Consider the following 22,990-nt stretch of genomic DNA (forward strand, 5'->3'; position numbering starts at 1 on the left):
GGAAAAATGGAATTTTCTTTTTCCTTCGGTATTATGAATAATTTTAACGTAACTTTTTGCATGGCTTTGCTTTTTGTCTTTGTTTGACGTTTCTTACATTTGTTTCAGACGGAGATCTGCTCGAGTGCCCTGACGGACGTCATCCACGCGGTTATCAACGGAACGGACGGCTGCCTCTTCTGTTTCGGACACGCGGGACTAGGTGAGTCTATCTATGATTTCCAAGATACAAAATCTCCTCTCGAACTGACTTTGGTATCGAGGGATTTCTCACGACGTAGATCCAATAAAAAGCTCGTTAAACATTTTTCATCGTTCCGTGCGGAGTGACAACGTCTTCTGGTTCGCTCCTTTCCGTCCGCACATTGTTCGACAAAGTCCGTCGTCCCCGTAGACAAAACGTCATTGTCCGTCCCTCGAACGGAGCTCATCCCGACAGAGCATGGAAACAATTACATGAAATATGAATACCACGGGGAATTTCTCGTCCTTCTTATCGTCCTACTACTCTCTTCCCCATCGTGGTACGTTCGAACGTCAAGATGCATCTGTTCCAGCTAGAAGTGAGCTTTTTACGCAACTTGTTTACTGCAATTGCAGATACGGCAGAAGTACCGGCGACTCGTTGTCGAAAATTAGATGAAAATCGTGGAACGAAGTTTGTTTTGCATAATTGCACGACTAGTCGAGCATCGCTCGACAACCGGAGAACACAGGGTTATCTTTGGAAACTTGAATTTCACTCGTCTGGGAGAAACTCCCCGACGGAAAAGTCCGAGCTCTATCTCCAGCCACGAATTAACCATTCGCCGGATGAACCTATCGCGACGGCGATTCTTTATTTACACATCGTTCCCCCTGCGTTGCACCGCAGCGTCCATTTTCACCGGCGCGGCAGTTTGTCGCTCGATTTTCATCGTTCTGCAAGAAGCTAAGGGAAAGAAAGAGTACCGACGCGGTGGGCGAGACGCGCGCGAGTTGTTTTACATTTTAAGTAGTGATATCGAGTTTGCATGCAAATGCATGATTATGCGAGGAAACCGAGGGGAAGGAAGATTTTCTCGGGTCGGAGAAGGAAGTGGCGAGATGCGTGGATACCGGCGGGAAAACGGACGAGGAGAGTAAGGAGGCGAGAACGAGGAACGAAAAGGTGGAGTCGAAAGGAAACGAGATAATGTATGCTACTGGGACACGAGCTTTCTCGCTTTCTCTCTTTCTCTCCCTTTTACCTCTCGCTCCCTTCTCCACGCTCTTCTTCCACCTTTCGAATCTTAACGCACACCGGAGATTATCTTCGCCTCGTCTCGCTGTATTTTCAACGGAAATAACTTCCGAGCTGATGGATTTATGGCAAGTCATGCAAAGAGGCCGATTAAACCTCTCTACCGAGTTCCGCCGCTTGTGTACCCACCGGTATACTGCACAGTTATCAGTGGTAAATACTCGAATTCGGAATATTCGACGTTAGCAGTTTCTTTGAACGATACTCGTCGAAAGATGTCGTTTTAGTTTCCTAAATGAATTTTTTAAACGATCGAAGATGAGATGTCACGATCGATCGAAATTTTCTTGCAAGGAATAATTCAGTGAAGAGGAAAATGCGTCGTACGACGAAAGAAGATACGATAGACTAGCGAGAAAGATAAAAGGGTCTACGAGATGGGCGAAGATAAAGAAACGCGAGAGGAGAAAGACGTGGAAGGAACTTTCATCCCTTCGCACCTCCGCCAAAGATACTTGAGGCAAGTCCGCGAGCAAACTGCTTTTGATCATAGCTACGACAACGCACTTTTCTCCCTTTCTCTTTTCGTCTATGTGTCATTCCTCTTCCCCTCTGTTCTTTCCCTTTCTTTGTAGCCGGACTCCCCTAACTCTTTACCTCCCCGCTTCCTGTTGCTTTGACACAGAGAGAAGCACCAGCGAAACGCGGAACAAAAGGAGAGAGGAGACGAAGTCCGCGAGGTGAGACGAGGCGAGACGAGACGAGACGAGACGAGACGAGACGAGACGAGACGAGAGGAGGAGGGAAAAGGGAGCGCAAGGAAAAGGAGCTTATGCATCGTAAGCAATCGAACGAATCTTAAAGTTATGCGCCTTTCCTGGTTCTCTCTTCGCGTGATTCAACGAGCCATCTACTTCGAGTCGCGAAAAGACGACGGGGGCCACGATTCAAGAAGAAATCGCGAGACACCCACGGGAAACAAGAAAAAACCAAGTGGAACGACTACGAAACGACTACGAAACGACTACGGCTGGAAGGTCCCTTTGAAAGCAACAGGATTTGTCGTACAGAAAATTGTAAGGGGCGGACCGAGGAGGAGAGAGGACGAAGAGGCAGCGCGCGCTCCCTGCATGACAGCCAGACAATGCGGCCTTTTGTACTTTGTAACGCGGTGCTAATTACTCCGCATCAGCCACAACCCTTAAGGTACACGCTGTCGAACCCTTTTACCGCGAGAAACCACTGAGAAAGCAGATTAACCAACAAAACGAGAAGAGAGCTAGCGAAGAACGCGCGAGCCTGTCGCCCGCCGCTTTGACATGCAAATACTCGCGATAATTATACCGGGAAACGATGGTTCGCGCTTCGTTTTTACTGCGAACGTGGCCCGATTCAGCACCACCACCACGATACGAATTCCACGAGTTGTTTCTCGCAATGCTTCCGCTTTGCGGTGGAAATTCGCGAGAAACGAAATCGATACTATGGTTCAGCCGACCAACAGAAGCATCGTTTTCGCCGTACAGATCATTTCCTTTCAGAAGAATTCGCGAATACGTTCGTTTCCGTACGCGTTCTCCGAGATTCCGTTTGACGTTCGATCTCGAACGCATAGGCGAACGAACATCGCGGAAATGTTCAGACAGAACTAGGGTTTCGATTCCTATTTACCGTTCACGTAAGCGATTGTGCGCCACGTGATATTCTTTTACCCGCTGATGGAGGGGAGGGTGGGATGAACTCGAAGGGAATTTCAATCGGTAGATGCATCGGCTTTAAAGCAGTCGTACGCGAGTGTCGCGCTAAAGATTTTCCCTGTCGTGGTTCCCTCGGAACATTTCTCGCCCCCTTTCCATCCCTCTTTGCCGTTAGTGGGAGTTCTCGCGGAATTTTTCCGCTTGTCCGCGTTTCAGTCGTTGACTCGATGCTGAGAAGCAACGATACGCGCAGCTGTTCGCGGAACCGATGCATCGTCGATCGCAGTTCCTTCCGAAATTGTTCGATCTCGTTGATTCGAAAGATGGCCAAAATTTCTAGAACACGCGATGCAAAATAGGCCGCGGGATTCTCCCTTTAGAGAGATTAATTACGATTAAACCGCGTAACGTTTTTCAATCTGACCGGAAAGTCGACTCGTAAACGAATGCCCGTTGAACTCCCTCTTCTTCCCGGTTTCTAATTAAATAACAACATAATTCACCGTCTTACGTTAAAACAATTAAATAACGTTTAAGATTCAGCGACGGCTGCCGGTGCTTTTCCATTATTTCGCCGTTGCCAGCAGCCAACGTGAGAACCCAACCCTCGAATTCTTACGCCTTCCGCTTTCAATTCCCGTCGTTTCTCCTTTCGTTCGGTCCTTCACTTTCCTACCATACCTTTTCTTCCCTCTTTTTTTCGGTTGAACTCTTGCGCCGCACCCGTATTGTTTTATGATTTTAATAAGACTTTTTCGTTTACCTATCGGCAATATCTCTTGGCTCGCGAACTTGCCGCCTTTTCGCGCTGAATTCCAAAGTTCCACCTTTCGCTAGGAGGACGAAGAATGCCATTCTGGCTGAGTGTGCCGTAGACCGGGAGATTCTATAGACATTGGAGAAAAATAGAGGCTTAAAGAAGATGACTAGAATCGGATATCAGCCAGTGGCGAAGATAAGTAGAATTACACTGTCGTGGTCAGACACTGACGCGATGACCCGAAGTTCGTTCGATGGAAGAATTCGAGCTATTGTTTTTAACGGTCCTTCCATAAATAACCACGGACGTCTGAACTCACGAAATAGCCGCCATTCGTTTCACCTGTCACCGATGAAAGCCACGGACTTGTAATGGTAACCGAATTAATCGGTTCCAATCTATCCTCGGTATAAATTCGTCGCTGACGAGTTACGCATTGTAACTATGATCGAGCGTTGATCGCGCTCGCATTTCCCATGGCGCCCCGGTAAATAGTAAACAAATTAATTGTCGCCGACCGGGACCACAAACCAAGCGTCGCGATTGTTGCGCGCTTCGTCGATCTGTAGATTTGCCATGTACATGGACGGCGGATTTTCGAAGGGCAACCGTGCGAATCGATCTCGTAGTGGCACGTGGTTGCACGAAAAGCGAGGGAAATCAATCGGGAGACCCATTGTTTGTTCCATGGTCACGATTAATCGGGCTGACGCATGCCACGCCTCGACATCGCATACAAGTGCGCCACAGAACTGTTTTAATTTATGAATGATAACGCGTGTCTCTACGTATTTTGTGTCAACGGCGACGTATTTTTAGGAACCGCCGGTGTCAATTAGTCCGACGCTGTTCAACCGTAGCACAATTTATGTTGGATATTCGAACCGCGTATAGCCAGTGAAAGCGAGGATGAGCAGAGATGTCCAACGATGGCTAATGGCTGGAAGTCACGTAGCCATCGGCTGTCGACGGTATAATTGCTTAGAAGGAGAGCACTTTGCACTCATCCATAAAAATTCGATATTTGTATAATTAAAACTTTGTTTTACTCTTTCAGGCAAATCTCATACGATGTTGGGCACACCGGAGGCAGGGCACACATTAGGAGCGATCCCGTGCGCGATAGCTTGGCTTTTCCGCGGAATTTCCGAGCAGCGACAAAGGACAGGCGCCAGATTCAGTGTAAGGGTCAGTTGCGTAGAATTAACCACCGGTCAACAGCAGCTGAGGGATCTTCTCGCGGCTCACGCCAACGGTAAGTAAATACGAGCCGGATCACCGACATACCAGCCATGTAACCGCTACACAAAGCGTAGGTTGAGAGAATATAACGAGAAAATGAAGAAACAAGATGGAAACGCAAATACTCTTTCCACGTTTACCTACTACTTTCCAGCAAGTTCGTAAGAAACATCAGAAACTGAAGACTTATCTCTGTCCATCCATCCAGACACAGACACGTCCATTCATCATCCGAATCACCCAAGTTTGAATCGAGTCGGGGAAAACGAACCTTGTGACCACAGGACGCCGGATAGAGTTTCGGTTACAAATTACGCGCAACATTTGTAACGTAATCTCCGCAACGGCGTCGAACTTTTCTCGTTTTAACGCACTCCGATCGCGATAGCATTGTGCTCGCGGCGTGTCGAAGAAACTTGAGTCGTAAGAAACACTTGGCTCGAGCTTGGTCCTCTCGTTTTAGGAGTTCGTCTCCTCTAGTCTCTATAAAAGAAACGTCTTAGATCAATACTTATGTCTATGTTCGTATATATACAGATAAACCTAAACGCAGAGGGGTTGAAAGTTTCCACAGGTCCTCCGTGATAGGGTTGCACGTTCGCCGCAATTAATTCGATGCTTGGAACAATGCAGGGGAGTACAATCGTTTTGGATTAATTAGTGCCGAGTGCAGCGAAGAGAATTGTCGTCCGTCGATAAGCTGATTGCGGAGACTTGGTCTAATCTTCAGAACCTTGTTTCCTCTATCTAATCACGGATGCGTGGAAATCGATCACGCGAATTCTAATTATGGTTATACCTGATAAATCGTATTGGTGTTTCGAAGAGCGACACATGCGCAATTGTGAAAACAATGTTTGTTATAAGGAAGAGTCTAAGTTAGGGTTCAAATATTCTACTAACGATCGGCGAAGATGGAGGAGCGAAAAATTACAATTTTCTGAAAATATCGATCGATAATGGACAAAACAGCAAGACTCAAAGTGAATTTGTCATCCTGGAAGCATCGTCGGGCTAAATTATATCGATACAAAAGGAGTAGGCGGGATCGTAAGAGCCCGTTACGGTTCGAAATGCGCGGACTCGGCATAAAATGGAGAGGCAAATTACATCCGAAAACCGCATATTCCGCTCACTTGATACTACAGCTCGCGTTCCATCGAGCTTCCATTTCAGACGACTGGCTTCTCAGCGTCCTTCGAGCGACAAGAATGGTCAGTCATAATGCCAGAAGATGCACCGATCGAACGCCCGTAAGAATGAAATCGTTGCTTTCAATTCTTGCTTCTTTTGGTTCTCGTCGCATCCGTAGAAGATTCGACGGATAGTATGCAGGAAACAGGACGAGAATCGTTCCGGTCGTCATTTGGTTTCGTCTTCACGGACCACCTCGTCCACTCGGTGGCCCGTAAAATTGAGGGGTAAGATTATTTCTGGTCTTCCCTCCTTTCGTCTTCCACGTTTTCTCTTTGTCTTATTCTCTCCTTCCGTACTCTTCTTCCTTGTTCTCGCTCTTTGCTCGCCGCCTGCGAAAGAATTGCAAGGAACAACTCCTAGGAGGACTAATAAGAAACCGAAGGGTGGATTCTTCTCTGCTGTGGTGCACTTATGGGAACTCTCTGGAAGTCGGGGAGCACGAGAAACAAGCTTTCTTCGAACCATCTCTGAAAATTAACCTTCGTCCACTTCTAACCTTCTCGATTCTCTTACGATATCGTTGAATAGCCGATATAGGAGGAAAACCATATTTTCGCATCAACTTTTCATGCTTGTTCGAGGTAATTGCCTCGCGAATCATACGCTCCGCTGTTCTTAGAACTCTGTTAACTATCGAGGGAATGTATCAACGACGCGCACGATGTTTAATGGTGGTTTTTTTCGGAAACGACCGAGCTTTATCGCGCACTTAAACGTGTGTCGAAATTATCGTCGAAGCGATCCACGTGGGTGGTATGATGCATTAAGATTGAATTTAAAAATTAAAAAGGCTACGCGGACACGCGGTGCATTAAGAAACAATTCACGGCGTACAATGTAACCGAAGTTATCGTGATCGTGCCGTGAAAGAGGATAAATGCAAAAGGGTCATAATCCCAAAGGGTTACAATCGTAGTAAATTTCGCAGCTGACATTAACGCAGAAGTCGCGTGCCACGTTGGAACGTGGCATATTAAACTGCGGCGTCGAACGGTAAACTGTTCCTCGAACGTTGCCACGCACAGGAGCCCGTCCATAAACTGGTACCAATTCCTTTTTTCTTTTTTTTTTTTTTTGCCTATTTACGCCTTTAATTTATGTACTCCGTGGAGCAAACGAAGCTCTAAGCCCTCTGTTTTAAAACGAACGCGACGATGTACTTGTATGGCAAATTTCAAGGGACAGAACTTTTCTCGCTGTTTACCTGTTTGTTTGTTCAAAAAGCTTAGTACACACGTTACTTTCTTCGAGTACGATTTGCCTCGCGTTAATTCCAGTTTAGAAATGCGGCGCGTGTGCGGATCCAAGTTTTAACGAAAGACTCTGTTTCCGGTTGACTGGAACGCTAACTGATTAAGACGAGGTGCAATTAATTTTCCAGGTTATTAAATAATTAACTCGTATCTCGAGGCCTGCAGAGACGTTCGACTGTCGCTTGTTTCATCCTCTCCTCGTTTCGACTTTCTCAGGGCGTTTCTCCGTCCTTTGTCGTTGCCTCGTGACTTGGCGCACCGAGAGAGCGTCGTTTCCCTCGGCCGACACACCCTCGAACTTCGACTTTTCTACCGGTGAACTCGATAATCCCGGCCCCGGTAATTATTTAAAGTTTTCGGCGTTTCCCGGGTCTCGAAGACCCGAGGACCAGAAACGAAATACCTTTCGTCTTTGCGGTAATTTACTTTTGTTTCTTTCACCCCTACTCCGCTTCGGTTAATCTTTACTTCCGCACCATTTTCGTTGGGTTTCTATTTGTCTTGCCATGGCGAGTGTACGCGATAAACGAGTTCGCAGGAACGCTCGCACCGCTTTTTGAGAGTAGAACGAAGAGGATGAGACACGCCGTGAATCTGCTGTGTATATACTGTGCAGGTTTTCGAAGCGGCCGCGTGCATTTCAATGGTGGCGAGAAAGGAAAATATTTTCTAGGATATTTTTCGTATGAGATTCTCTCGCCGCGAGAGAGGCGAGACGAACGGCGGAGCTCGGGGCTCGCAATAATTTTCATCGTGACTCGCGCCACGGTTATTGTTTTATACTCCTCCGTCGGGTTGGCGCGTAAAGCGGATAAGAAGGAAGATAAGGACGAGGGAGGAGAGAATAATGGAGGAAACGTCGTCGTAGCTATGCCGTCACTGGAGCACGCGGCTTTTAACGTAACGCGCATAAAACGCAGATGGGAGTGTTCTTCCTTTAGTTTTGTTCCGTGGAATGCTGCGGAACGGAGACGGGGATCGATGGAGAATTGAAAGGAGTACCACGGGAATTTTTATTTCCCTTGGCTCGTTCAGGAATTGCGAGGGAATTTTCATTCGATTATGATCAACGTTACGTATCGCCTCTTGTGCCGGTTGCAAATAGGAAGAAAAGCGTTTGTTTCATTCGCAAATGCACCGGCAATGCAAAGATATTTTGCTCCCATTGAGAACAGAGGCGGCGCTTCGATCGCGCGAATTATTTGTCAATATCCATTTGTTTGTTGGCTGGCCGAAACGATCGATCGAATAACCTCGAAGCCGCGTGTTTGCATTTCGATATACACCAGAAAGTACATGGGATCGATAGGGGAGTCGGGCATGTAACCAATGGTGCATTTGCGGTCGAAAACAGTTCCTATTCGTTCTTGCTTTCAAAACGTGTATCGTCGTCCTGTTACCAGCTATTTTATTCATCGAATCGCGCCGGTTTGTTCAAATTATTCGGAGGATATTAGCCTGCTCGATGGGCGGATTAGATCTGTCAAGTTGATTTCCAGCACGATCGCGTTTCATCCTCAAATTTTTCACGTCGAAACACATTCGTTGAATCATCAATTGTCAACGTTATATTTGTCATAAAATCCCCTTCCGCTCCTTTCGAGTCCCCAGGATGAATCGTTTACCGGAGACGGTAACTTTTACGAGGGGGATACGAAGCGGGATCTACCGTGCGGTTGGCAATTAAAGAAAACCATCGTCGTCTTACGTACCGGCTGGCTTTCGAGCAAATGGTAGCGAGCAATGGCCCATGCCCCGGCCCTCTGTTCCGCGTCGAGCAGAAATTGGAGATCGTTTCGTTAACGACAGCTTTCCTCACTTCGTCACTTGAAAGTTTAATGACGCGAGGTCTTGCCAGCTTTCGGCCGGAAAGTAAATTGTTGGTTTACGCCGGTAATAATTTTTCTTATACCATCGTAAAAGTCGAACGTCGCGAATGTTCTGCGATCGAATGACTTTGACGTCGATCTCGTCTCCGAACGAGCTCTTTCCCTTTCAATTTCTGTCATGAACCCGAAGCGGGAGTATCATTCGTTTCCGCTATGTGAGAGTTAGATAAAAATTTAGTCTTCGTTAGTTTTAGAATTGATGATTTTTAGAGTTAACAACGCGGTTGCTTTAACGGAAAATCGGAGCGCTGCGAGATATTGATCTGGTGGTAGGGAAGTAAAGGGTAAATGCAATTAGAAAAATCTGACGTAGAAATTGGAATAGATCGATGCAGGAAACGGTAGGAAGAGAATATCCTAGAGTTTGAACAAAACAAACGTAGCAGTAACAGAAGCGTAGAGCGAACCATATGAAAGAATAACACGTGAAGTTAATTTTAATGGCCGTTCCATGGATTAACAGGCGAACGAGGGAAGCCGGCGAGGCGGCGTCTCTATTATCCTGTTCCTCTTTTTGCAAGATTTCACCTGATATGCCAGTGTTTGCCAAGCGTAGGGAAAATTCTCGAAAGCAACGGAGCGCGCACGAGCCAGCTTCCCACGCGTGTTTCATTAAGAGATTCGATTCTCCGCGATAATAAAAGTGTACCCTCAGCTTCTTCCTCCTACCGACCGGTTGTTCCGATCGGAGACGCGCGCGGTCATAAGAATCGCATAAAGCCATTGAGAAGGGAGAGCAAGCAATAAGTCCGTGAGTATTAAATTAAAGGCAGCTCGAATTAAAAGTACTCGCGCAATTTATTCCCGGTGTATAAATAAAGTTAACGACTAAATGAGCATTCCCGTGCTTATTACGGCGAGAAATGATTTATAGAAAACTTTCTCCGTCGGTCTCCCCTTCTTCCTCTTTCTTTCTCTCAGTTGGGGAAAAATACGCGGAACGTGGCTACGCGCGTCTCCCTACGGATCCTCGAGTTATAGTCAAGACGGGACTGACTTTCACGACGGACGAATATTCGCAGCCGCTTATTACCAGCTTTTCCCGTGGTGCCCTCCGGCTCTATCCGTAGTCTCCACGACCTACGACCTTTTCTACTTCTCAGGGCACTACCTGAAACAGAACCGTGGCCCTTCGCCTCTCGCTACTGCGCGTCCCCACGAGACATCGCCCACGAGGAGAACGAAGAGAACGAGAAAAAGGAGAAGAGAAATGAAGAGAACGGCGCGAGCCAGTGGTCTTTGCGCCGTACACTTATTTCGCCGAACATATGACCGTGCAGAGCACATCTTCCACAATTCCGTGCGACGACTGTTTCTACTTTAATACCAGGATCCGGGCGTTCGTTAATTTTCTTGCTTCTTCCCTCGCCGTTCCTCTCGTATTTCTTACGACACGAAAAGCGAAGCGCATAACGTAGACACAGGAGAAGAAGCGAAAGTTCGGCGTTACGAGCGAATAGAGATGCCAATGGTCGAGCGAATTACAAGGAAAAGCTGCGCCATGTCCGACGAATTATTATCGATCCCCTGGAAAACGAGTTACCGCTTCCGCCGGTTCCGATCCGCGACTGATACAGCGACCGATGATTATCGGGCTCGCTGCGAAAGAAGAAAAAACAACGATGCCAGGAAGATTGAGGCTTCCGTCTGATTTTTCGCGCAGCCAAGAGAGAAGGTAGCGTTTAAGGCAGCGTTCTTTTCTGTTTTTCCCTCGTCGAACGACTATTATACTTCGAACCGTTTCGTCGTTTACTCTATTTTTAGACCCCTTAATAGCCGTCGCCCTATGTTAAACTTGCAGGCCAGTTTCCCTGGTAAGAACCAGCAACCGTTTCAAGGAGAATATACCTACGCGACGCGTTTGGCAAAACAGTCTCGTCGTTCTTGGTCATTCAGAAAGCCGGAAACAGATTTTTTCACTGCCCATCGTTTGGTTCACCCTCGGGGGAGTCGATTGGTCCAACTCTGCTAGTATTCGAAACGCGTCGAAAAACGATTTATCCGCCACCCTCGAACCCTATGCGAAGAGAAGACAGCGGTAAGCGGATCGCAGGGTGTATCCATATTCCGGCGAGTTCTTCTCGCGGAAGATCGGCGTTTTATTTCCACGGATTTCCAAGCAACGTCTCCTCGTCTCTTCCATCGTTGCGAACCACCGTCACGCGGCACAGATGCCGACAATATTACTTTTTCCTGTCCTTTTTATGGATATTGCCACGCCTCTGCTGCATTAATACGTCCGAGCGGGCATGCTCTTCTCGGTAACGTCGCTTTGTTTTTCGTTAACCTTACCTTATATTCTCTCTTTTAACGAAGACGAACCGTTTGATCATTTGGAAATAAAGATCTCCAAGTTTGAAAATATTTATGTCGTAAGATATTTTTCCATATTACGAGCTAGAGTTTCCTGTTTTTGACTCGTATTGCCTTCACAAGGATCGAGTTTATAGTAATCTTGTCTGTCTGCGGTCTCCAGGGTAGTTAGAAAATGTCGTAAAAAGGAGATAAATAACAGATATCATGCCGAACGATATAATGGAAACGAGGCAACCATTACGCGCTCTTTTACGATACTAAGAATACGTTGACGAGATAATAAACCGTTAATTGAACATTCAACAGGCAGATTAAGCATCTTATCTAAACAGTTCTACAAAACAGTTCGAAACAACAGTTTACGAGTATCCTTGTTTTTTCATATTTGTCCAGTGCACCTCGAGGTTCCGTAACAAAAGGAAATATCAGATTTTTACGGTGCGCGTCTCGAAGAATCGATAGGTACATAATCACGATCGTTGTCTTTCAATATTCCCCCGGCGTCGTTTCGCATCGAAAGCTTTCTCCAAGGCGCTGGCAATATGTCACTGGCGAGGCTGTACATAAAACACGCTGGTTTACGAGCTGATCAGATGGCGCGTGTGTTATTACGAAAACTTCAGAAACCCTTTCTCGAACGCAGAAACGCGATAAAATTTTGCTCCTCTAGAAGGTTATAAATTTCTGATCAATCTTTGCGTCGGATCTTTGTATCGATTTCACGGAGGACCTATCCACTGGTAGGATCAAATCGGGATTTTTCATCTATCGAATAACGCTCCTGACTAGATATACTTTTGAAGAAATCCGTGATAGCAGGACGACGACGACGAGGCTGTAACAGTGCTTTTACACTGATCACTATTTACAGCTACGTTCCGCATTACGTTGATTATTCGCGCAAAGACCCGTGGCTATGGCCAAACACAAGCCAGTCGTCGATAGTTATCGGCGATAACGCGCCGGGATATCTCTACGGCGCGCATCTTTCCACGTTTTATCGATGTCGTAAGTCAGCTGGAGACGATCCGCGGATATTCCGTGGTCTAGGCGGGGCCGATTTACGCTTCTGTCTAGCGTCCACCTGCATCGCTATGCCCCTCCTATCTGCGATTTTATTTTTCCATCAAATAACAGCGTCGGCTACTGAACGTTGTTCGCGATTGGCGTGCCGCTTATTTCCCCTCCATAACCCAACCAACGTTTTTCTCTGTATTTCCTCGTGTTTCTCCGCGCGATACTTCCTTCGAGTAACAACAGGAAAAGTTACTTTTATCCTCGCGGAATAATACCATTCCGTTAAGTGTACCATTTCACTAACAACTTACAGAGGGCGTATTTATTACGGTATTTCCGTGTCAAAAGAAACCGTGTCGACACGTGTTATTATTTACCGTGTAGGCTGACGACGAGCGTAACAAGGGGAACGCGTGTAACGTGATTTGCGACGGCTCTTTGTTCCCAGATTCCGAGCAGTCGCCGGCTGTGTACTTGAGGGACGACCCACTGTTCGGCAGCCTGCAGCTGCAGCAGCACAGCGAGCTTCGTGCACCGACTGCGGAACGTGCCGCCTTCTATTTGGACGCAGCGGTCGCGGGTCGACAACGAGAGGACGGAGACGCGCACATGCTCTACACTCTACACGTTTATCAGTACAGCGTCGCCGGCAAGGGTGGAGGTAAGTCACCGTTTTCCTTCCTCCACCGATTCCCTCTGCTCCTTCGTAGTCGCCGCTCGTAAACAACGTTTGTCATCGAGCTTCGTAAACTAGAAACCCTCTCTTGATCTGCAGCGGCTTCCGTTCATGGAGAGCGACGATTTTCCACCGACTCTGTGAAATTGTTTCTATCGTTTCTCGCAGGGAATCCCTGGACCCGATAACGCGATTTACTTGAGTACCATTATTATGTGGCGTATGAAATTTTTTGGGCACGCTGACACGAGAATCAAACGTTACGTTAACCGGCCGTTATTACATCCCCGTAATTTCTGCAAACTGATTTCGTGACACGAGCCTTCATCTTACGTTCGTAGAATAGATAAACGTGTCAGTAGTTCACGCGCATTTCCAAGTTCCTAGAATCGTTTTCGTCGGTAATGATCAGATAAAGTTCCGAGCAATGACCAGCTAACGTAACCATATCGTAATCGATTTTTCACGCACGTCGAATATATTTCTCGATATTTTTAATTCTCAGTTGCCGGAGGCAGAAGCAGGCTGCACTTAATGGACTTGGGTAATTCGGATCGCGGCAAGTCCTCTGGCGGGATCCCCTTGTCGGGACTAGGCAATATCCTGCTAGCGATCTTCAACGGGCAGAAGCATTTGCCGTACAAGGAACACAAGTTAACCCAATTATTGAAGGAGTGTCTCGGCTCGTTGACGTGTCACGCCGCGATGATCGCCCACGTGTCTCCCAACGCTCAACACTACACGGAGACGCTAACCACCGTGCAACTGGCGTCCCGCATTCACCGAATGAGGCGGAGAAAGATCAAGTTCGTCGGTGGGGGCACGCAGGGGACAGGCAGCGGTGGAAGTTCCGGCGAAGAAGCGGCCAGGCAGAACAGCGAGTGCGATCCGAGCTCCAGCGATCTGTCGGCGGATACGGTGATCTATGTCGGTCCCAGTACGGACGACGCGACAGACGGCGAACATCCCCCCGTTTATATACCCAGTCTGAATTCCGGAGACAATCGTTGCGCTATGGGAAGAGTGCTTCGTGGATCAGCGGCAGAGAGACCTTGCAAGATGCCGGAAGAACGCAGTCCGGTTCATAAATCGACGAAAGCGGTGAAGACCTTGACGCAGACAGCCTCGAAGCAGACTTCTCCGGCGCACACCGCCACTCCGAAGGCCAGCCCGGCCAGGAAAATTTCGTCGACCAAGGTTCCCTCGTCGAAGGTGAACGATTCGCCTGGAAGCAAGATTCCAGTTGCTGCGCCTAGCGGTGGTTCGGACGAACAGTGGATAGACGGTCCCAGGATCTCCAAGTCGAAGGTCGCGGAGGCTAGACACATGTTGAAAGATCCTCACCACAAGAGGGAAACTTGGATCGACGGACCCATGCAATTGACTGGTCCGCCTACGTTGCAGCTACATACTCAGCAACATTCCTCTGGCTACGGATTCATGGACAGCCACAAGAAGAGTATGATTAGAAAGTGGGTGGAGAATCAGTCGTCACAGATCCAGAAGAACAGACACGCAGCAGCCAGAATCGAGTCTTCGAAGATGTCCGGACAGTCGTCGCAATTTAAGGAACTGACCACGTTCAAGACGTGCGGAGCTATGGACGACGACGATACTTCGTTGTCTACGGTCGAGAGCGACAGCCTGAAGGCGAACGAGATCGAGGATATCACCGAGAAATTGGGCGCCAAGCTGAATCTTCTGAACGTCAAGTCCAACACGGATTCCGGACTGGATCTGACAGCCAGTCCTGTCATGGACGACAGCGTGGACAAAGGGAAGCTGGATCTTCAGGAGGACGAAGACGACGACGAGGAGATCGTTGTACCTCCACCGTTGCCCCTCATAGAGCCACTGAGCAACGGAGTGAGCAGAGAAGTCTCGATGGAGAGCCTGAATCTGTCGCACAAGGACATAGTCCTGCCATCCAGGCATTCGTTGTCTTCCGAGGACGAGATCTTAGAGATCGTCGAGGTCGAGGATTTGGAACCCGTCCCCATGCAGGACTCGTGTCTTCAAGTGACGGAAGAGGACATCGCGATGTGTATGGGAGAAAATCCTTTGCCCGAGAGCGATCAAGAGGAGCATCCTTTAAGAATTCTCAGTCAAGAGAATCTCACCGTCGTATCGACGTTCACTGGTAAGTAAATATGTGCGTTTTTTATCGTCTACGCAGTATTCCATCACTGTTCGGTATTACCATCCGCTTGTATCGCGGGGTATTACGCGTGGAAATATTTAGAGCTTTCCACGATGGTTTCTCGCGACGTTCATGTAGCAACGTGTCCTCTCCGTCGTTCTATCTTCCGACTCTTTTTCTCGTCCGGAGGGTACTCGAACGAAATGCTTCGAAGATTGTTTCTGGAGAGAGTCGATTCTTAGATCTTTCTGGCTTGGTAATAGCGCGCTCGATGGAAAACAATCATATTGCGAGGAAAAAAGGAGAAGACAGCTCGAGGATTGTAACGATCGAGAAGAGAGAAAGGGAGATTGGAAGCGGCTCGATATAATTACTCGTCAATACTCTCCGTCTTCGAAGCCGTGCTCGAAAAAGACTGCTTCCAACTAAATGCGCTGTTCCTTTTCATCGCTACTTATCTTGCCATTTCTTTCGTTTTTATCGACGACCGAGCAGCGTCTCGCTAGATAGACAGGAAAAACGAATATGTATTAATTTGCAGATTCGATGTCGGTGATGTCGGACACGGAACGATACAGGCCTCAGTATCCGCCTCCAGTTGGCGCCGGTGTCCTGCCCAGGCCATACTTCGACCACGAGGACTTCCTAGAGCAAGAGACCAGGCACAAGTTCGACCAATTGGCTCGACTCCACGAGCTCTACCAAAGCAAGCTAGCGCTCGCTAACGTCTCCAACTCGGTCACCTATCAAAGGGAGAACTCTTCGAACGTCAGAGAAGCTCCATGTAAGTTTCCGAAAGTTTGTTCCGAACAAGAGGACGCTACTCGATCTTTCACCAACTGTGTGTGTTTTCTGTGTGCGTTATCGACCCTTTCGTTGCGTTTCTAGACTCCGACTTTCTTCCTTTTCCGAACCTCATAACCGCAAAAAAGGCTGTCGCCTTCGATCGGCTACGTCTAGCAAGAATCTGAACGAAACGAAACCGGCAACGAGAGGGTCGAGTCTCATCGAGAAGAGTCCTCTAAAACAAAATCACCCTGTCAGCCAACCGGCGTAGGTCTACAACAACTATCACATTAACGCAGGACAAATTCCAGCCGCCCCCGTCTTCCGTCCGCCGTCGCGCTGTCAGTCCTTGTCCCTCTCGGACGTGATGTTCAACGACAACGCGAGCAATCACGGCAGCATCTACAGCGAGCCGGCGTACATCGCCGGCAAGTCCGATCAGGAGAAGATCTGCGACAATTGTCGTCAGAGCATGTCGAGACCGGCCACTGCTTCCTACTGGTATCCGAACAGTGTAGCGCACATAGCCAGTCCCCGGAGATACTGTGGCAAACTGGGTGACTGCAACATCTCCAGCCTGAGGCATCCCGATGGTGCCTCGAATCCTAATCTCAAGGAAGAGGTGGAGAGGCTACCAGGGAACGGAGCTTCAGGTTCAGATCCAGAGGAGGAATACGTCGAGGCGAAGAAACTGTTCACGGCGGCTGAGAGGCCTGAGAGGACTGTCACTGGCAAGTCTGATATCGAGGAGGATCTCAAGGTTCAAGGTGAGAATTTCGATTTACTCGATTAAAAATTGGAAACTGTCGATTAGCTCTGGATTATTTGGAACCATACAGCATCGATAGGATTCTACAATCATCTTCTTTGTTTTGCTGTAACTGAGGTTTGGTTTAGGTATAATACCACTGAGAGTATTGTATCTCCAACTTTCTTGCAGCAACAGCACCGTTGCAGCTGTCCATTCCATCACCGGCGCCATCCTCGGGACGAATGCAGCGTAAAATTACAAGTCTGGGCTCTTCGATGGGTCTGAACAAGGAGGGCTACGATTCTGGCGCCGATTCCACGCCACGGGCAGCGAAACTCTCGCCAGCTACTTTGTCTAGGCATCGTGCGGAAAGTTCTGGCTACGACAGCATCGTCAGAGACAGCGAAACCAGCAGCATCGCCAGTGACTCGTCCAGGCATACCGGAGCTCTTCAAGAGCACCAAGGTATATTTATCGCCGATTTCCTGATACTTCTCCGCGATCTCGAACGAGAAACGCTTGCAACGGAAAATAAATATCATCTAGAGGAAGATCGATAGAAACGTTGCAATTACTTAGAGTAGTTAGTTCGTAGTTAACTTCTCGAGAGATTGACCGATACCGCATGTCCTTCTTCACATTTCATTAGTAACTGCATGCCATTAATTACGTATTTCCTATCACTCGAGGAATCTTGCACAAGTTTGTAAAATCGTAACGATCTGTCAAGCGTAAAGCAAACGCAACTAATAAAAGACGAAAAAAAAAAAAAAGAATTTATCGATAACGGGAAGATGAAATCTGTGCATGTTTGTAACATCTAACGATTGCGTAAAGTCACGTAGATAGCTTAGCTTGCCAGCTAAAGCTCCGTGAAACGATGTAAAAACCCTCTAAAATGGTCCCTCCGTACGGTGGTTCTCCTCAGGTGGCGCGCTGGGGGTTCTAACCTCGACGTTGTGCGGGTGTTTCAGCGGTGGAACAGCGGGTGGCAGAGTGCGGGCTCCGGTCACGGGCCCAGTGCCGGGCCCATCTGCCACGGGCGCCATCCGCGCTGCCGGGGATACTCGCGTACACAAGCGAGGACGTGGACATCCTGGACAGGCGCGCACGGTTGCGCTCGGATCCACGTGGCACGATGTCCAGGATACACAACCTGCGACTACGGCAGCGCCTTCTTAGGCTAGAGCTGCGTGACGCTAAGAGGCGCCTGATGGTGCCCGATGCTCGCTGGAGCTACGATCGTAAGTTTGTTTCTACTTTCAAAAAGATCTCCTGCGTCGGAAAGGGAGAGAGGAAGCTGTTCTACTATGATAAAGTTGGTTTACTATTGTAGTTCACGTAGAGGAGAGTATGGACTGGCGAGATCCGTCGTTCCTGGAAGCGCTCGAGGCGGAGACGTGTATCCTGCAGAAGCGAGTGCAAGCCTGTAAGAGCCACGTTCTTTTGATCACCTGCTTCGACTCCTGCCCACGGCAACCATGCACGCGGCAGGCGGAATCGCCTACAGGGATTCGGATCACCTAACCTAGACTTGGGTCAGCGCGCTCGACCGCGTGCTGATCGCTAAACGTTCGCTAAACGGATCGCTAAACGGATCGCTATATGAACGATTAGAAACGAGACGAGCGAGGTCGCTGATGGGAAGATAGGAATAAAGAGAAGAAAAGAGAATCGTTGTCACGATGTCGCTCGACTCCGTCCAATAGTTGTTAAATGACAAATTTAGTCGTATCGTGATCGTCGTCGCCATTGTTACGCACGTGTAATAATCGATCGTAAGGAAGCTTTCATCCCATTTTTGTGCGAGGATAAAGCGTCGTTCGCGTTAACGAGCCGAGAAACTTGTTGCGTTTGAATCTCGGGTTATCTCCTGGATGCCGACGTTCCATACAGAAGGGAATTTTTACGATGATTTCTACGATGTTCTAGCGATGTTGAAACGATTGTTAACGGAGATAACGCGTAGAACGCGAGACGCATACTTGTTGACTTAAAATAATTTAGCGTACGAGTTGGTGCTGCATTTTTTATACCGATCGACCGTCGAGGATTCAACTGTTAGGTAAATTCAACGAGTCGTCGCTCCTGATTCGAATTCCAAATGAATTCCAAGCCGTCGAGAAATATGATCTTTCGATGATACAAGCTGCACTTGACAATTCAGAGTGCTAAGCTTCGAGAACAACGCTGAGATAATTACAGCGAGTGATTTTGTGCACTTGGAACCAGTTAACCAGTATCGAGGAAAGTCATTATAGTGTGTCGTGCGTGCTTGATCGATCGAAGATCGAGCATCGAATCTCTCTACGTTAAGAAACGGAAGATAAGAAGGTGACGACAGAGAAAAAGACAGATCAATTCCATTGATCTCTCGCTACGGTGCTGATCTTCGATCGACGATCCGGGATCGAAATTTAAATTGAATAGATTCTTTTGGATCGCACCGAATTCGTATGGTAAAATGATACGTCGAATTTGAGGAAATAAAGAAAAGACAAACAGTGCAAGATGAAGATATAAAGAATATATGTAATACCATAAAGTGGTGGTAGTCATCGGGTGATAGTGCCGCCAAAGGAGAAAGCAAGAGAATCCTTTCGTATGGTAAACGATTGACGGAATAAAAGGCAAGGGAAAATAACGGCGATGAAACGCGTCGTAGTCATTGTATTTAACGCACGCACGTTAATTCAAGAATATTATCGTAGCTTTAATCGTTATCAACAGTTACCGCACTTCGTAGGGCTCTGTAATTCACTTTAGAAGCGAAGATGAGAACCGATGAGAATGTGAGAGCGAGCGAACGAACGAGAGAACGAGCACGAGAGAAAAAACACAACGGGAGGGATGAAATAACGAGCGCGAAAGTAACCGAGAAAAAGATGCTGCGCGACAGAGTGTTACTTTTCCACGGTAAACATATTCGTAATCGTAAAAGTTGCTCGGTACGCCAGCGCTCTCTGTTTTTTCGTGTGAGATGAAAGATGCATAGCGAACGTTTGAGAGAAAGAGAGAGAGAGAGAGAGAGAACAGGATGGAGTACGCGAAGTTTAAACGCGAGAATCACGCGTAGAGCCAAGACGTGGGCGTATAGATCGTGGAAGGGAGAACGAGCCACGGAGAATGAAAATAGACGGGATGAAAATAAATCGGGAATGCCGGTAATGCGCGGCAGAAACAGAGAGATTCCAGCTTTCTGATGCAAACTGTGCCGTGTCCGCAGCTGATATCGATGAAAATCGCCCGGGTCTCTGCCGCTCAATCGCTTGTATATGGCTATGTATAATATCATATCCGCGTTCTTCGCTCCTTACGCGATGTGCAATCTTAGCCCGCCCATATCGCACTGCCAATCTAAGAGCTTAATTCCCTTTTATACATATACGATTTAAGCATACCAGATTCTACGTAGGTCTATAAATATCGTCAAATCGATTCGTAAATATTTCCAGAAAAAGCTGCTTCGCTTCTTGAAATTTTTCTTACAACTCAATATCAGTAACAACAACGAAGCGATAGTGCGTCTAGTTTAGTCTTATCTGTCCAGATTTGATGGTATCTGTAGACCGTAATCACGAGTCAGACGTATATTCTGACGATTAAGACTAATCATTAAAGCGGGACAAGGCTGCACACAATGAGTAACGAGCCTGCTTACCGAGCAACGCAGGATCGCCGATCCCCGCTAGTTGCAGAGAATCGTTCTCGAAGCTACCGGATCGATCGATCGTAAGCCGAAATTCCTGTGTCATTGTCCGTTGTTAAACGAACCCGTACGCTATTCGTCCAATTGTTCTTAACCCGCCACTGCCGAATACACGCGTCCCATGATCGATCATCTTCGATCGTCGTCCTCCGCGCGATGTTCGTGACTTCTTCCTTTCTGGTTCAGTTCAATCCGAACTTGTCCTGCGACCGATTCCAGACGCGTACAAGGACGTTCAATACGCACGACGATCTTCTCTTCCCGATTGTACCTTCCAGGAATCGCTTCTTTCTTTTTTACCAAGAAAGATGTCGTTTCAGAATAAAATAACCCATCTCGAGATTCGATATTCCAATCGTCTCCTACGTTACTCGTTTCCTTTTCTTTTCTCCGTCTACCTTACCCGTTTTACGTTCGAGCTAGGGAAGCGCGTCACTCCGTCTACCGTGAAATACGACTAGTAAGCGATTTAACAAGTAATAGCAATTTACGATTAAGGATTTAACCGACCTCCGCATGATCCCGCTCGAGGAAGCGGCCAACCCAGAGTATACCACATACGCGCACACATACCTAACAGAAATACACGAGAATCTACCGTAAACACGCGCCTACTGTATCATAGTACTTGTATCATATTTATATTTTATATGTACAAATTAGTCATGTAATTTCTTGTAATAAAGATCAATTTACAACGTATACGGACGAGCACGATTTTCGGATCGCGATTGTAACCTTTTTTTCTCGCCCGCGCCGACGAGTTTTTCCCCCTCGAATTCCAGGCAATTTGGTCAGCGACCAAAGAGGACGGAAGAGAGGCAAGGGGAAGCCAGATTCCACGGAAGAATTCCTTGGACAAATTATTGGGTTGCGTTGTGAGCCGCGGTGCTCGACGAAGTGCGCGGCGAACGCAGAATTTGCTTCGTCCGACCGCGACTGGCCAACTATCGAACGATCCTCGTGCGAGCTCGCAACGAGCGAAGAACAATGCTCAAGGAGGTTGCATCCGCGATCCATGTACAACCATCTATGACGAAACGTACGAGATTGAATAGAACACGGTACAGGTAAGGATGTAATTAGAGGCGGAACCGAGTCGCGGAAGCGAACTAATGACGCGGAAGAGGAACAATGAACTTCGTGGATTTCAACCTGCAAGTCTGATATGCTTTAGTGTGTTCATCCTGGGAGGGGTCCCGTACTTCCCGTACAAATTTGAAACGAAGGGTGTTTCAAAGGGGAATTTAAACGAAATGGGATCGAATTATTCGAATGGATGTTCTCTATGTTGTATGTTTTCGTCGGTCGATTCGTTATTTACGGGCCTGAGAAACTAATTATATTTACTTCTTCTACATTTTCGACCTTGCTTCGTTTCGTTTCGCGGAAGAATGAGATTGAATCTTAAGAAGAAGTAGGAAATAAATTCTCATTAAAAGAGACGTTAGATTAGAAGATTCAGATTGGACAGAAATCGCAGAATTTTTACGATCGTTCGATGTGCACGTGGAATAGAGCAACCTTGAAATACAATTGCAAAGCTCCCGATGTGAATGACGATTATTGCTATAATTAAATCATTAAAAGCTCGTGCAAAGATCACGCCGCGTAATCCGGCAGACCTTGGCGATCGAAACTGCAATTGAATGAACCGCGAAATGAAACTCGTTTGCGTTGCGCGCAACAGATAATAGATAACGCTTTGCCGAATAAAAATAAGCGCGTATCTTTGCTACAGTATTTCCCTTCCGATGCATTATACAACCATGATGCTATCGTGAATTATTTAAAGAGACGTAGAACACTAAATTAACGGGAAAATGAATGAATTCGAAGCTATAGATATTATCGGAAGCCTGATAATTAAGTCGAGTCAATGATAATCAGTTGTAGTAAACAGGATAAGTATTATTTATGGACACTCTGTGTGCATGGATTCGTGGAATTTTGAGCAGACATAATAACACGTAAGACTATGACGTTTAGACAGTAGTATAACGAACATCGATAATTCTAAACATATAGGTCTTTGGATTTATAGCGTAATTAGCCAGATTCATAGCGTAATTAAACTAGAAATTAGATTTATAACGTAACTGACATAATAGATTGATCGTATCGCGATCAATTTCGTCGTTTCCCACGTCCTGATCTGTTATCGTTTATCTGTTGCACTTCTAGAAAATACAAAGTCAATCTGCGCCACTTCTATATTTATCGCAAGGAGTTTCATTCCAAGGAGGTTACGAAAATCGGAAATACGAAGGAATAAAAAATTTAAAAAAGATATAAAGACACCTACAATATCGCGCGAAACCGCGACAATACTCGC

The 22,990-nt window shown here is 47.1% G+C and overlaps 1 protein-coding gene across 4 annotated transcripts in view; it reads left to right on the top strand.

Moving 5' to 3' along the window:
• The window catches only part of LOC126867998 (uncharacterized), a 258,493-nt gene extending 237,136 nt beyond the window's left edge, over window positions 1-21,357 (top strand). Inside the window, exons 8-16 of one of the 4 annotated variants that reach the window (XR_007690507.1) lie at window positions 109-202; window positions 4,737-4,934; window positions 13,042-13,254; window positions 13,775-15,409; window positions 15,951-16,193; window positions 16,507-16,962; window positions 17,136-17,411; window positions 17,875-18,190; window positions 18,283-18,423. Coding sequence is in view for 3 of the 4 variants with exons in the window: in XM_050623112.1 (XP_050479069.1) it covers window positions 109-202; window positions 4,737-4,934; window positions 13,042-13,254; window positions 13,775-15,409; window positions 15,951-16,193; window positions 16,507-16,962; window positions 17,136-17,411; window positions 17,921-18,190; window positions 18,283-18,473 (3,576 nt within the window). In the remaining variant the exon portion in view is untranslated. The other 3 variants (XM_050623112.1, XM_050623115.1, XM_050623114.1) reach the window with 3 other exon arrangements.
• Window positions 21,358-22,990: the final 1,633 nt, after the last annotated feature.

Source organism: Bombus huntii, chromosome 7, assembly GCF_024542735.1.
Source record: "Bombus huntii isolate Logan2020A chromosome 7, iyBomHunt1.1, whole genome shotgun sequence".
Classification (NCBI taxonomy): Eukaryota; Metazoa; Arthropoda; class Insecta; order Hymenoptera; family Apidae; genus Bombus; species Bombus huntii.